The following is a 14,081-nucleotide window of genomic DNA, read 5'->3' on the forward strand; positions in this document are numbered from 1 at the left end:
AATGTTTGGAGGCCTCCTAAATGCAATCCATAATGCTTTCATTTAGTTGCATGAGACTTTGGCAAGTGTTTAATAGGCGAGGAGGTTAAGAAATGAAATGGTAAACCTCTATCCTTTAAAACTCTTACAATTGCATCTACTAATTTAAATTAAATGCAGATTTCTTAGTCATGACTTTTGCTTTCAAGTATTAAATGCAGAAAAATAATTTGAATATAATTAAACTTTAGGGGAGAACACATCCTTGCTAGATGGAGCTTCTTTATTTACTCATGTGTTTTGCATTGTTGCCTGTTGAAGAACCCCTTTGCTCTCTTGACTATTTGAGGAAAGGCTATGCATCAGGCTTAGAGCCTCAACAATAACTGGTATTTCTGTTGTGAGTCCATTTGTCTCTGCAAAGACCTCTTTAGCAGAGGGGTCTTCATTTGGCAGACGTATTACAAGACCTCAGCCACGCCTTTTATTAGATCTAAATGGCAAAGTTATTGTAGACATTTATACCACGTGTGTTACATTGTCTTCCCTTGGCTTTCCATTTCAGATGGGGTGACTGGTTTGAAAGAGCTGGCTTTTCTGAGAGATCTGGCTGAACAGAACTCAGGAAAGTATGGCGTGCCAGACCGGACAACCTTGCCCGTGATTAAGGGCAGCATGATGGTGCTGAACCAGCTGAGTAACCTGGAGACCACAGTCGGCAGGTTCTATACCAACCTTCCCAACCGGATGATTGATGAAGCTGTCTTTAGCCTCCCCTTCTCCGATGAGATGGGAGATGGTGAGTTTGGAGGAAAGTTCCTGCTAAATGATAGGGAAAAGAAGTAGACTTGGAACTGAAGAGCAGCTTTGCAGAGCTGGTGGTACATAAAGCTCAGAGTGCTTAGGATTCAGCCTCAACGGCAGAGCAACATGGAGCAGACAACAAATACAGGCTTAGCATTAGAGAGGTTTGCAAATCCACTCCACAGCTGAGGTGTTGTCCTTGGTAACTTATTTAACCTTGTTAACTCCCATTTGGTCATTGGTTCAAAATGTATTATCTTTTTTTTTTTCCTTTTTATTGAATTTATTAGGGTGACACTGGTTACAGGTTTTAGGTGCACAATTCCACAACACATCATCTATACACTGTATTGTGTGTTCATCACCCCAAGTCAAGTCTCCATTCATCACCATTTATCATACCCTCCTCCACCGTCCCCCACCCCCAACAGCTGCCATACAGCTCTCTATCTTTGAGTCTAAATTTTTGAAGTCATTAAAATTATGAGATTTATTAGTGCCTGGCATTCCTCTCAGTAATAATTATTGTTCTTGTTTTATTTATTTACTTTACCTTTGTTGTTATTGCTATTACCATTCTGATGTCACAATTACCCATAGTTTGTTATTTTACTTTTGTCAGTATTACTATTATTATCATCATCACCCCAATATCACAAGTTGGGTGAAGTGTTTAACTGTCATGATTACATTTCTTGGTCTGTAAAATGGGAAAAATAATATTTCCCTCAAGGCAGTTGTGAAGATTAATTGCACTAATATTTGTAAAGCATCTAGAACAGGGGTGGGCAAACTTTTTGACTCGAGGGCCACAATGGGTTCTTAAACTGGACCGGAGGGCCAGAACAAAAGCATGGATGGAGTGTTTGTGTGAACTAATATAAATTCAAAGTAAAGGAGCGGAGGGGAGAGCAAGAGAACCGGATAGAACAGCCGGATCCGGCCCACGGGCCGTAGTTTGCCCAAGGCTGATCTAGAATAATGCCTGGCCAACGGCATGTGCTCAGGAGAAGCACATCCTTTTTCTTTTCCTTTTCCTTTTCATATTCTTGCCTATTCTTTTCCCTATTCTTTCCTGTCAGAGAAGATAGGAGAGGCAGTTAATTACTAGCCAGCCAGACACCATCACCATATGAGATTTTATTTTCATGTTCCATTAACCAGGGACTCTCATGAATACAGATATTCAGAGGAAACTCTTGTATAAAAAGTAAAAAGCCTATAGAGAGTGTGTTTTCTAGAATTAGGTAAACATGTTTTTTATATAAGGAAGAAATACGGTAGCTGCTGCTACACCCGAATATTTTTATCCTTCCTATTTCTGGCAGGGCCCATAGACGTGTACAGATTAAAAATGCCTACCTTTAGATAAGGTTACTTTCTCTTCTGGGGAAAAATGTCAAGCCTTACATGCAAGTAGCCCTTTGTTCATTTAACCAACGTTACTGAGCACCAGCCAAGCATTATTTCAGGCAGTGATGAGTAAGGCACACATCCCATCCTTAATAAGCGTTTAAGTCTATAAAATAAAGATAAATCAATAAGCTCAGTTAATATCCACCATCTCACATAGTTACACATTTTTTTCTTGTAGTGAAAACTCTTAAGATCTCTCTCAGCAACTTTCAAATATACAAAACAGTATCGTTAACTCTAGTCACCATGCTGTACAATACATCCTCAATGCTTATTTACCTTATAACTGGGCATAACTTTCACACAGTTTTGCAGTGTTGTGTCCACTTCCTCCTACCGTGTGATGCATGTACTTGGCCTTGACAGTCACAGCAGCTCAGTAATACTTGGGGTGGGCGTCATGCACAGTTCTCTGGGTGGAAGCCCGTTCTTTGTAGAAATCTTAAAGAAGACCCAAAGCTCTTTCCCACGTGCTCATAGAAGGATGGCTTTCTGATATATGCTGCTCAGGTATGAAGTGCCATCAAGCACAGGACAGTACAAGAGGATGGTAGAGAGAAGCTATCCCTCGTTTTGTGTGGGATTTGAATTAGAGCCATAGGATTATAGAGTTGTTTGGGGTCCTAAAGATCATTTTGTCTCACCTCCCCCGCTGACACATGAAGAGTCTCGTTCAGAGAGGTGGCACGACTAACCCAACACAGCAGTAAAGCTAGGAGGAAAGAACTCCTTCCCTACTGCCCAGGGCCAGTCATGGGCCCACTGTTCACTCTCTCTCCCCCTTCGCGTTTCTCTTTCGGTAAGCATTCCATTGTTTCTGAATGGCCTGTGAGCCAAAAATGGTTTCTATATTTTTAAAGCTCGGTTTTAAAAAAAAAGAAAGTGTGTGTAACAGAGACTACATAGCCCACAATGCCTAAAATATTTACTATCTGGTTCTTTACAGAAAAGTTTGCACATTCCTGGCCCAAGTGACAAGAAATATGTTCCTTTGGAAACCTAGTGTCTCCTTTAGCTAGTCAGAGTTCCAAGCGGTCAGATAACAAGATTCTGTGCCTTTCTAAGTTTTTTCTCTCCATTAGTCTGTTTTTGGATAGGAAGCCTTAGTGAAACATAGTACCTTACAGGCTTTTCTTTATCCATAATATCTTTTCATCTAACAACCCCTAGAAATTAGTACAGCACTTACTCCTGTGTCCTTCAAACAGATGTGAAAATCAAGCTGCAGGAAAGTTATGTCCAGTGAGATATGCATGATATTCAAGGGGCACAATTGGGTAGAACCCATATTTTTGGATCCCCTGTCTAAGTGGTCTTTCAAGTTCAGCTGAATTTTCCTTACTCCAGGAAGTAGAATGATGTATTGAGTGCTGCTGATGATTTGCACTGGTCTGGAATGTCATGTCCTTCAAGGTAAAAAATAGTGGGAAATGTACACATTGCCTCAGTGTAAATGAGATATCTGAACCCCCAACAGACTCAGTTTCTCTTGTACTCTCCCTCACTTACATGGTCTGGAAAGGCAGTGGCTGGTTCCTGGATCACACAGGAACCTTTCCTTCCCAGCAGCATTTGGATGGCTGCTAGGAGCCTTAAAATTCACCAGAGCACAGCCCCCGTCTTTGTCCTTTTCTGCTATTCTTTGAATTTTTTTTTTTTTAACCCATAGGTTTGATAATGACAGTGAGTAAACCCTGTTATTTTGGAAACCTACTTCTGGGAATTGTAGGTGTGGACGTGAACCTGGCTTACATCCTTGAAGATGTGACGTATTACCAAGACTCTTTGGCTTCCTATACTTTTCTCATAGATGACAAAGGTAATCTGCTAAAATTAATCAGGGGAAAGAGTGATTTCTTTAGCAACCTGAAAAAAAAAAATCTATAGGTATTCTGATCCTAACCAAGTAGGAAATGATAGCATTTCTACAAACATAGTGTAACTGGGAACACTACTCACAGTAGAACACCATAAAGGTGGCAGAATGAATCCAAACAGTATGCACATGTTCCTATGTTGTGTGGCGGGGTAGGTAACAGTTATTTGTAATGTCGGGAAATTAGACTTGAGGATTGAATGACACACAGAATGTTAATCCTTTGGACTTTTTTGGTCTATATTGTTATCTTTGGGTTTACTGGCACGAAGGTTTATATGATAGATCAGGACATTTCATAAAATGAAAACCAAATGACCAGTACCTCCAAAATAGTCTTGATTAAACAGATGTCCGATAATTTAAGAACATCTTTCTACACTTCAGGAGTTTTATACAAGAACACATAAAACAAGTTCAGTTTTTATTGGACTGGTGAGTTACATACTGAGAAATTGTGTGTTGGGCAGCCATCCCAGAGTATTCCATATTTCAAACCTACGATAGGCACTTTATTAGACTCACTACTTCCTACAACATGTTTTCCATAGCCTGTGTTTTTCTTTTCTTATTTCAGGGTATACACTTATGCACCCATCTCTTACCAGGCCATATTTGCTATCAGAACCCCCTCTTCATACTGACATCATTCATTATGAAAATATCCCAAAATTTGACTTGGTTCGGCAAAATATTCTAAGGTAAGGAAAAGATGAGGGCTGTAGTATTGATTTTCTCTGAGAATAGGATCCTTTGAGGTCAAATGTGAGTGTTTATTACAGAATATAAAACAAGTATATAAATTTTTTTAGTGTTATCAAAAGTATACTCAGTAATTTTTTCCTAAGAATAATAGCCAAAAATATGTTTACTTTGAATAATAGGTAAGGTCTCTTAGAACTGTTATTTAGGAGAAATGTCTTGTAAATCAAATTCTGTGTTTACATTGCCTTTAATTATAAAATCAGATATATGTTATCTCATTTAAAAAGAATACTCCCATTGTACCAAGTTAAAAAATGCTGGCAAAATGAAAGGTTAAGTTGAGGCCCAGCTCTCCCACATGCCAGAAAATATCTTGGCAACATAGTGTCCATTCCAAGTTGACAGCACCATCATACACAACATTTTCTCTTGAAATAAAGAACAGGTTGGATTTTTTCCAACCATGATACATTATTTTGGCAGATGGTAACCTATAGAGAAACGGGTCTTTGTGCTCATTGGTTGTAAAGTAATAACTGAGTGATCTGAGACAACATCATTTCTGGAAAGAATTAGAATTGGGGGGTGGGTGCAGGGGTAGAGAGTCAGGAATGTTTTTAGTGCAGAGCTGACAGCATACTTTTACAAAATTGAAAATCTCACATTCTCTCTTTCAAAAGTCATGAGCTTCATTGCTTTTCAAACTCAGGAGGTGGCCATTGACTCACAGCTTCTTCCCAGCCTTTAATTAAGTGCTTAATTTTATCTTTGGCCTGAAATATTTCATTCTGTTTGCCAACGCAGCCTCCCTCTGGGCAGCCAGATTATCGCAGTGCCTGTGAACTCCTCCCTGTCCTGGCACATAAACAAGCTGAGAGAGACCGGGAAGGAGGCGTACAATGTTAGCTACGCCTGGAAGATGGTGAGTGAGAGGACGCGCCGTTGCCTGAGCAGCCATGGGTACAGGAATTCTAGGGACCTTGGGTCGGATAATGTTACCAATCAGTTTTAAGGTGGTTGGAAAAAGAAGAGATACTCCAGATGTTTTATAATTATTTTTCCTTTTTTATTTATGAAACCAGTTATTCATGATAAATGAATCAAACCATATAAAAGAATATGCAGTAGACAGTAAACTGTGCCCTTCCATCCCTCCTGGCTTTGAACTCCCATTCCCCATAAATAATCACTTTGGTCAATTTCCAGAAAATTTTTATGCGCACACAGGCACATATATCAGTGTACATTTCTATGTTAGTGTGCATGAACGTTTAATGGCTATGTAGTGTTGTATAGATGGACACAATTTTTTAAACAGTCCCCTATATATACACATTTAGGTTATATCCAGTGAATTTTTATCATTTTAAGTTCAAATTGCGGAAGTTAGGAATTTAAAAAAGAGATATGAAAGCATAAATGCCCTCTGCTAACATATTCCAAGGGAAAGGAACTTTCATATTAGAATTTGGATAATTCACATTCACCATAAGTGCATTGACACATTAGCCTTAACGTGTGGTACCCATTTCAGCTTTTTTTACCAGCCTCAGTCAGAGAGGGGGCCACAAAGAAATTGAACCTAAACACACACTGTCCATATGATTTATGTTCCTGTCCTTAACTCCCTCTTCCAAGCATATCATAACATGCTGTTATGGGGCCCTTGACATTGTAATTGACCAAAAGAAGAGTGGACTTGTATTTTTTTTCATCAAATTTCAATCACTAAACCTCAAATGCAGTCATCTTGGATTCCTTTAGATGGCCATATCTGGTGTTTAACCTTTTTATTTCAAATGGCTATTTTTCATCCCTTTAAGAACTTCTTATGAACATTCATTATGAGCTAAGAAGAGTGAAAAAGAATGATACTCTCTCTGCCTTCATAGAGCGTCTAGCCTGGTGGTGGATGCAGGCAATTAAACAGCTTCATACGGGTCTGTGTCTGGCTTAGGAAACGCAAGGATTAGAAGTAGCCAACGTGGTTTAGACATGCCTCTCCTCTAACCTTCTCATTTGGTTCTTAAAGCATCATAATGTCAGCAGTGATTTCTACATTGGAAACAAAAGGCAACAAAATACTAAATGAAACTTTTTGAGAAACGTACATTTACAAGCCTAATCCTACTGGTATTTTATTGTTTGACTAGAGGCCTGGTGCATGAATCTGTGCACCAGTGGGGTCCCTTGGCCTGGCCTGTGGGATTGGCCAAAACTGGCTCTCGGACATCTCCCAAGGGGTCCCGGATTGTGAGAGGGTGTAGGCCAGGCCAAGGGACCCCACCGGTGCACGATCAGGGCCAGGGAGGGACTCGGGAGGTTGGCCAGCCAGGGAGGGACCACAGGAGGGCTCCAGGGCTTCTCACTCAGTCCCGATCGGCCAGACCCCAGCAGCAAGCTAACCTACCAGTTAAGCGTCTGCCTCCTGGTGGTCAGTGCACGTCATAGCGAGCGGTTGAGTAGCCTTAGCATATCATTAGCATATTACGCTTTGATTGGTTGAATGGACGACCAGACACTTAGCATATTAGGCTTTTATTATATAGGATAGTACAGATTTGACAAAGGTCAAAGTCTCTCTGAAATTCTGAGTCAGCTCATCTTCAGGAATTTTTTTTTTTTTTTAGAATGATTGGACCATCTGCCCTTATTTTTCATATTAATTGAGTTTTTAAATAAAGATGAATTGTTTAATTTTCACATCAGAAAGGATGAGCCAGACACCAGAATACTTCATTGAAAAATACTTTTATATTTGAAATTGAAGATTGGTTACCTTCAGTGCAACCTGATGGAAAGCAACTCAGTTATATCCTGGGAAAATATCTACCTTTACATGTGTTGGCATTGAAAGAGAAAGAAGGAAACGTAGGCATTCTTTAAGACCTTCTGTGTAAAGTAAATAAACACAACGTTAACATTTTTGGAAAAAGTATTATCTTCTTAAGGTAGTTGTTATTTTTTCAGTGATACTGGTAAATTCTGGCCACTCTGCTTTGCCAAATAGGTGTAATCATGAAATCACTTCAGATAGTTCTCAGAGTTCTGAAATTGTCAAGAACATCACTATTAAGAGAAAAATGAAAGAGGTAATAATAAATAATGAGATTGGAGTTGAAAAGGCTGGCCTGGTTACCCAGCAGGAAGAGTAAATATGTTTTTGAGTTACATTTGAGTGACTTTAGGGAGAAGGTGCCCGTCGTGTCCTCAGGAATAAAATGAATTCCCCTCCTAAGCATCATCCAAATAGACTTAGCTCGTGCTGAGACTAATTGGTTAAATGGCTTAGCATCCATACATGTAGCGGACAGGTATGGATGGATTATTTCACGGAATTAATTTAAATGGAACATGAGGGGTTATGTTAGGAGTGGGAAGAGATTATGACTCTGTCACCGCGGAACCCAAGTCCATCTTGAGCATTTGAGGAGGCTGCACGCTGTGAGGGATGGAAAGAAGGATGGACTATCAGGAGGTATTACAGCATTCCTGTACTACAGAGCCTTGCTTCCCTTCAAAACATGAATCCCATGGGCAGTCAGTGAGAAAACCACTCCCGGTCCTGGGGAGCCTCTCTGGGTGCATCACAGTCCTGGATGCAGAGGCTGCGTTTTTCAGATGAGAACACAATAGAAGGACCTGTGTTGAAGTCTGTCTTCCTTTCTAGTTACGAACTGTTTATAAACATAAATAGTTATAAAGTATTCTGGGGGAACTTTGTCTTTAATTATTTTTAATTGTTTGATTACAGTTGATATTCAACATTATATTTTAGGTGTAACAACATGGTGATTCGACATGTATATACCTTATGAAGTGATAACCCCAATAGGTCCAAGACTTGGGTAACTTCTTATTTTTCTCTTCCAGAATAGACACAATTATAAAATGATATTCTGGCCCTTCAGCAAAGTTTTTATCTTTTGGTTCCTTGGAACACGCAACCCAGGAATCAAACTCAAAGGATGACTCAGTGAGCAGGGAAAGGAGAAGGAGTGAATGCCCCTTCGGAACACCCTGTCATTCTCTAATTTTTGTGGGTGGAGGAAAAGGATTCAGTTTGCGAATCTAATTGAACATCCTTGGCAGGGGTACTTGAAAGCAATTCCAGGAAGATGCAAATTTCTCCCATGTTTAAAAAGATTCTGCCACCATCCTCATAAACCCTAAATTACACTTAACGCTAACCTGCCTCGTTAGCATTTTCTCCGGGATCATTAAGTAAATCCTTTGAGCTGCGTTATTTCTGACTTTGCTGGTTATCACTCTTTTCACTTATTTACAAGCTACCTTTTAAATGGATTCCATCCATCTCCTGATGTAATAGACTTAAGTGGTTTGGCTCTCAGCTGTTTTTAAGTTAAGGAGCCAGGACTAAATAGCTCGACTTGCCTTTGATACTTTGGTGGACAATTTTCCCACCAAAGTTTAGGCGAGCATTCATTTCTAGGAGCAAAGTGCGTTTGAAAGTGCTCTGACATGTGCGCTCAATAGTTTAGGCTAAGCTACAGCACATTGCTTCCCCTGGGCTGAAGTGGCAGGTCAGGCAGCTTTGTGAGGGACTCAGAGGATATGTACTTGTCATCAGCGGGAGATCCTGGTCATCTCCAACCAAGAAAGGAGAAAGTGGAGAATACAATGAATAAACCAGATTCGGTATGGGCTGTATATGCGGAGTCATAATTTGCTTTTAAAATAGGCAGCTCTAAAAACACTCATTGTGCCCTGCCGGCGTGGCTCAGTGGTTGAGCGTCGACCTATGAACCAGGAGTTCACAGTTCGATCCCCGGTCAGGACACATGCCCAGGTTGTGGGCTCGATCCTCAGTGTGGAGCGTCCAGGAGGCAGCCGATTGATGATTCTCTCTCATCATTGATGTTTCTATTTCTCTCTCCTTCTCCCTTCCTCTCTGAAATCAATAACAATATATTTTAAAAAATAAAATAAATAAAAACACTCATTGTAAAAGCAACTATGTATTTTTTAGTGCATCACAAACCCCATAACAGTCATGTTCTCATGCCATATTCCTGCTTAAATAAGCAAAGGAGGGCTGGGGTTGCTGTGTCAAAGGGACTCAAGTTCAAGTTTCTAATCCCTTCGTTAGCTCCATAATTTCTGGTCCCATACATTCATTTCCCTCTATCAGAAAGGAAAATAGGAAACATAGTGTCTATCACCAGAGATAGTGTCTATCACCCCATCTTCATGTCTTTCATTCCCTCATCAAATACTTTTCTATGTGGGATAGAAGACAGAAGAGCAGAATTCCCAGGGACCTTCATTTTCTGTATTAGAAATTCTTTATCAATTTTTTTCAGGTACAAGACACTTCCTTTATTCTCTGTATTGTGGTGATACAACCAGAAATACCTGTCAGACAACTGAAGAACCTCAACACCGTGCCCAGCAGCAAGCTGCTGTACCACCGGCTGGACCTCCTGGGCCAGCCCAGTGCTTGCCTCCACTTCAAACAGCTGGCCACTCTAGGTAAAGTCTTGCACTGCTCAGCTTCCTCTGTGGTCTTACTCATAACAGTTCACCAAACATAATCAGTTTGAATTTTTAAAAAATGTGCAGGCCTGAAGTGCCAGTTTCGGGATACGGATGTGAAAACATTTGGAGGCCTGGCCTTGGATGGAGTTCTCCAGCAGACACTGAGATGATGTGTGTGTGGATGATTTATTACGGGTGGGTTCTCGGGGGAAACCAGTGACCAAGTGAGGGAAACAGGATAGGGAAGGAGGAGAAAGCAAGCAAGAGTTTAATTTTAAGTAAGCTCCCAGCCTCTCAGCCCAACCCTTATCCTGTAGGGGGGCTTTGGAGTATAAATTATACTGTAGCGTTTGCCCAGACTCAAGAAAGGTGCTGCACTTTCCTATTCCATAGGCACTGTCAGCTTTCTGCCAGTGCCGGCAAAGGGGTTGTAGTGGCCCAGAGACAATCCACCCAGAGATGGCCTACTAAAATTAGATATGGGGATTTGGGGGGATAGAGGGCAGGAGGTGGAGAAATAGTAAAAGGAATCCCTATCCTATCTAATAAAAGAGTAATATGCAAATTAACCATCACTCCGCTATACCCACAAGCCACGCCCACCCGCCAATCAGGAGTGAATATGCAAATAAACCCAACCAAGATGGCTACGGCCACAGAGAGCAGGAGGGAGGCTTTGGTTTCCCCAGCAATGGAGGAAGCCAAGCTTTCCACCTGCCCTTGCCGGCCTAGGCCTCCACTCAAGGCTACAAAGTTTCAATGATAGAAGATACATAAATCCAAACAGAAATGGCAGCAGCCATGGAGCTGGAGAGAGCAGGAGGCTAGGGTTGCCCCCGGCGATGGAGGAAGCCAAGCTTTCCGCACACCCTGGCCTGTCCAGGCCTCGCTTAAGGCTACAAAGTTTCAATGATAGAAGATACATAAATCCCAATAGAAATGGCTGCCGCCACGGAGCAAGCAGAAGGCTTGGCTCTGCTCCAGGCTACAAAGTTTCAATTATAGAAGATAAATTAACCCCAGATACCAGGGCCTCTGCTTGGGTTGCCAGGGGGCGTGGCCGGCCTGCAAACCACCACAGGCCCCTCACCCAGGCCACCCCATGCCCCAAGGGAACCCCCACCCTGATCCAGGACACCCTTCAGGGCAAACCAGCTGGCCCCGACCCGTGCACCAGGCCTCTATCCTATCTAATAAAAGAGTAATATGCAGATTGACCATCACTCCAACACACAAGATGGCTGCCCTCATGTGGTCAAAGATCCTGTCCCCATGTGGACACAAGATGGCCAGCAGGGGAGGGCAGTTGGGAGGGACCAGGCCTGCAGGGGAGGGCAGTTAGGGGGGACCAGGCCTGCAGGGGAGGGCAGTTAGGGGGGACCAGGCCTGCAGGGGAGGGCAGTTAGGGGGGACCAGGCCTGCAGGGGAAGGCAGTTAGGCATCAATCAGGCTGGCAGGGGAATGGTTAGGGGGTGATCAGGCTGGCAGGCAGAAGCAGTTAGGGGCAATCAGGAAGGCAGGCAGGTGAGCAGTTGGGAGCCAGCAGTCCTGGATTGTGAGAGGGATCCCAGATTGGAGAGGGTGCAGGCTGGGCTGAGGAACACACACCCCCGTGCACGAATTTCGTGCACCGGGCCTCTAGTATATCTATATCGCATATCTGTGTCTGCCACAGGCCCCTGTCTTGTAAATAGCTTAGGAAATAGGCAAAGAAAGCCAAAGGGAATTCGTATTTGTATGAGCCAGGTATTCGACATTCATCATCTGAGTTGAATATAGATGAGGGCATCAGGTTTATTGGAAACACGGACTGTTCCCAAGATAGCACAGAACGCAGCAAGGCTGTGATGTGACTCATGTCCCTCCCGGGCCATGTTGCCACCTCCTATATTGCATGCTGCCGTGTGCCAGGCCCATGCTGGGCATTTGTGGTGTGTACTGTCGATACAACACAGCACTCACAGTACGGTAAACTTCTCTTTTCCACTGTTGAAATACTTAGGGTTTAAAATTCATGACTAAGAATCATTAGACAGTCAGCACACTGAGTAGAGGGCGCACAGGTGGGAAGAGGATCAAGGAGAGAAGCCACCAGGCTGTAGTTACATGGGAGAGCGCTGTGTTTGGGTTCCGTGTTTAAACTTTGTCCTTTGGCGTTTCTGTCTGGTGAGGAGATCAGGGGAGCAGGGCAGACCAAGCAGTCTCTCCCAGGACAGGGTCCAGCAGCGTAGACACTGGGAAAGGGCCAGAGACGTCCATTAGAAAAGGTCGGAGTCTACTTGTGTTCGTTGGTTGAATTTAGGTTTTGTCTTTGGTTTTTATGCACGAGAGTATGTATGCCCTTTAATTCACATTTTTTAAGAAATGCTTACTGAAGTGGTAGCATGTGCATGTGCGTGATTCTCTTAAGTGCTGTGGGGGCAAGGTAAGCATGACTGCTGGTGAACATGAGGTCACTATTCTAAACTTTGAGGTGGTGAAGTGCAGCAGTTTTTCTAGATGAGAGAACAGCTTAAGCCTAGACTGTTGACGTCCTTTGGAATAACCCCTCATAGCTGCCCTGTCCGGTGTGGGAGCCACTAGCCTCGTGTGGCTACTGAGCACTTGACATGTGACTAGTCCAAGTTGGGATTCACTGTAAGTGCAGAATACTTAACTTTTTATATTGATGACTTGTTAAAGTGATAATCTTTTGGATAGATTGGATTCCATAAACGATACTGATAAAATTAATTTAGCCTGTTTGCTTTTACTTTTCTTAATGAGACTACTGGAAATTTTTAAATTAGATTTGGGGATTGCATTGTATTTCAGTTGCCTAGTGCTGCGTAATAGAGATGGTCAGAAAATGTACTTTATCAACTCACATACTTTGCATGAGATGAATCACACAGACAGACCTCAGGCCCGTGGCTGATTTTCACTAGACACTCTCACCACCCAATTTCTTGGCAGTAGAACCCCCTTTTGCCCCAGGACAATGTGGAGGGGTCGTCGAGAGCAGTTTAGTACCAGTTGGTAAAGAAAGTGAAGCAAAATAATTATAATCAAAAGGGAATGACAAATAAGTGGTTTCCATCTGATTCCATAGATGATGGAGATTTTGAGGTAATGTCTCAAATACGTATCAGAGCTCCCTCAGGAGAGCTGACGGAGGGACATTGTCTTTCGTGGTACACAAAGAAGTAAAGAACTTTTCAGTGTATATAATCCATTGTGGTTAAATATACATATATGTATACAAGCCTATGGGTACCTTCTAGACAGAAAGCCTTGTGTCCTCTCTCGTGCTTGGTTCTCTCCCTCCCTCAGTCCCTCTTACTGCAGCAAGCTTTTCTAAAATGCAAGTCTCTGTCACTACAAGAAAGGCCCACTCCCCAAGGTTCCTCTCCTCCTCTTACCTCTGGCCCTACTCTTTTATCTCTGAAATACTGTGTTGCCTTTTAACATTTCTTATATTATTTCATGATTTTTAGATTCTTGTTTTCTTTCTCCTTTTTAAAATTCCTTGTCACTCCAACTGGGTCCTAAGCTCTCTGAGTTCAGAGACAGTCCTCGTTCTCTGGCACATTCCTGCACGAAGGCCCATGAACCCAGCACACTGCTAGGCAGCCTACCTGGGAGATTATTACTCTGTTCATACCTAAGCCTCTTAGGTATGAACAGAGTAATAATCTCCCAGGCTACCCCCTGCTGATAGCATGAGAATGAGATGAGACAGCATTCCTAGAAGCAACCTCTCTCGTAATGGTGAACTACATAATCCTGACTCATCCTTCTGAGGACAACAAAACTCCTGGAT

General features: G+C 42.3%; 1 protein-coding gene across 1 annotated transcript in view; it reads left to right on the forward strand.

Moving 5' to 3' along the window:
- CACHD1 (cache domain containing 1) overlaps positions 1-14,081 on the forward strand; it is a 244,434-nt gene that overhangs the window by 198,361 nt on the left and 31,992 nt on the right. The window contains exons 9-13 of the mRNA XM_080656375.1: positions 545-778; positions 3,869-4,018; positions 4,653-4,776; positions 5,585-5,702; positions 10,105-10,273. Coding sequence (XP_080512501.1) covers positions 545-778; positions 3,869-4,018; positions 4,653-4,776; positions 5,585-5,702; positions 10,105-10,273 — 795 coding nt within the window. The remainder of the gene's footprint in view (positions 1-544; positions 779-3,868; positions 4,019-4,652; positions 4,777-5,584; positions 5,703-10,104; positions 10,274-14,081) is intronic.

This window comes from Plecotus auritus (genome assembly GCF_963455305.1).
Source record: "Plecotus auritus genome assembly, chromosome: 2".
NCBI lineage: Eukaryota > Metazoa > Chordata > Mammalia > Chiroptera > Vespertilionidae > Plecotus > Plecotus auritus.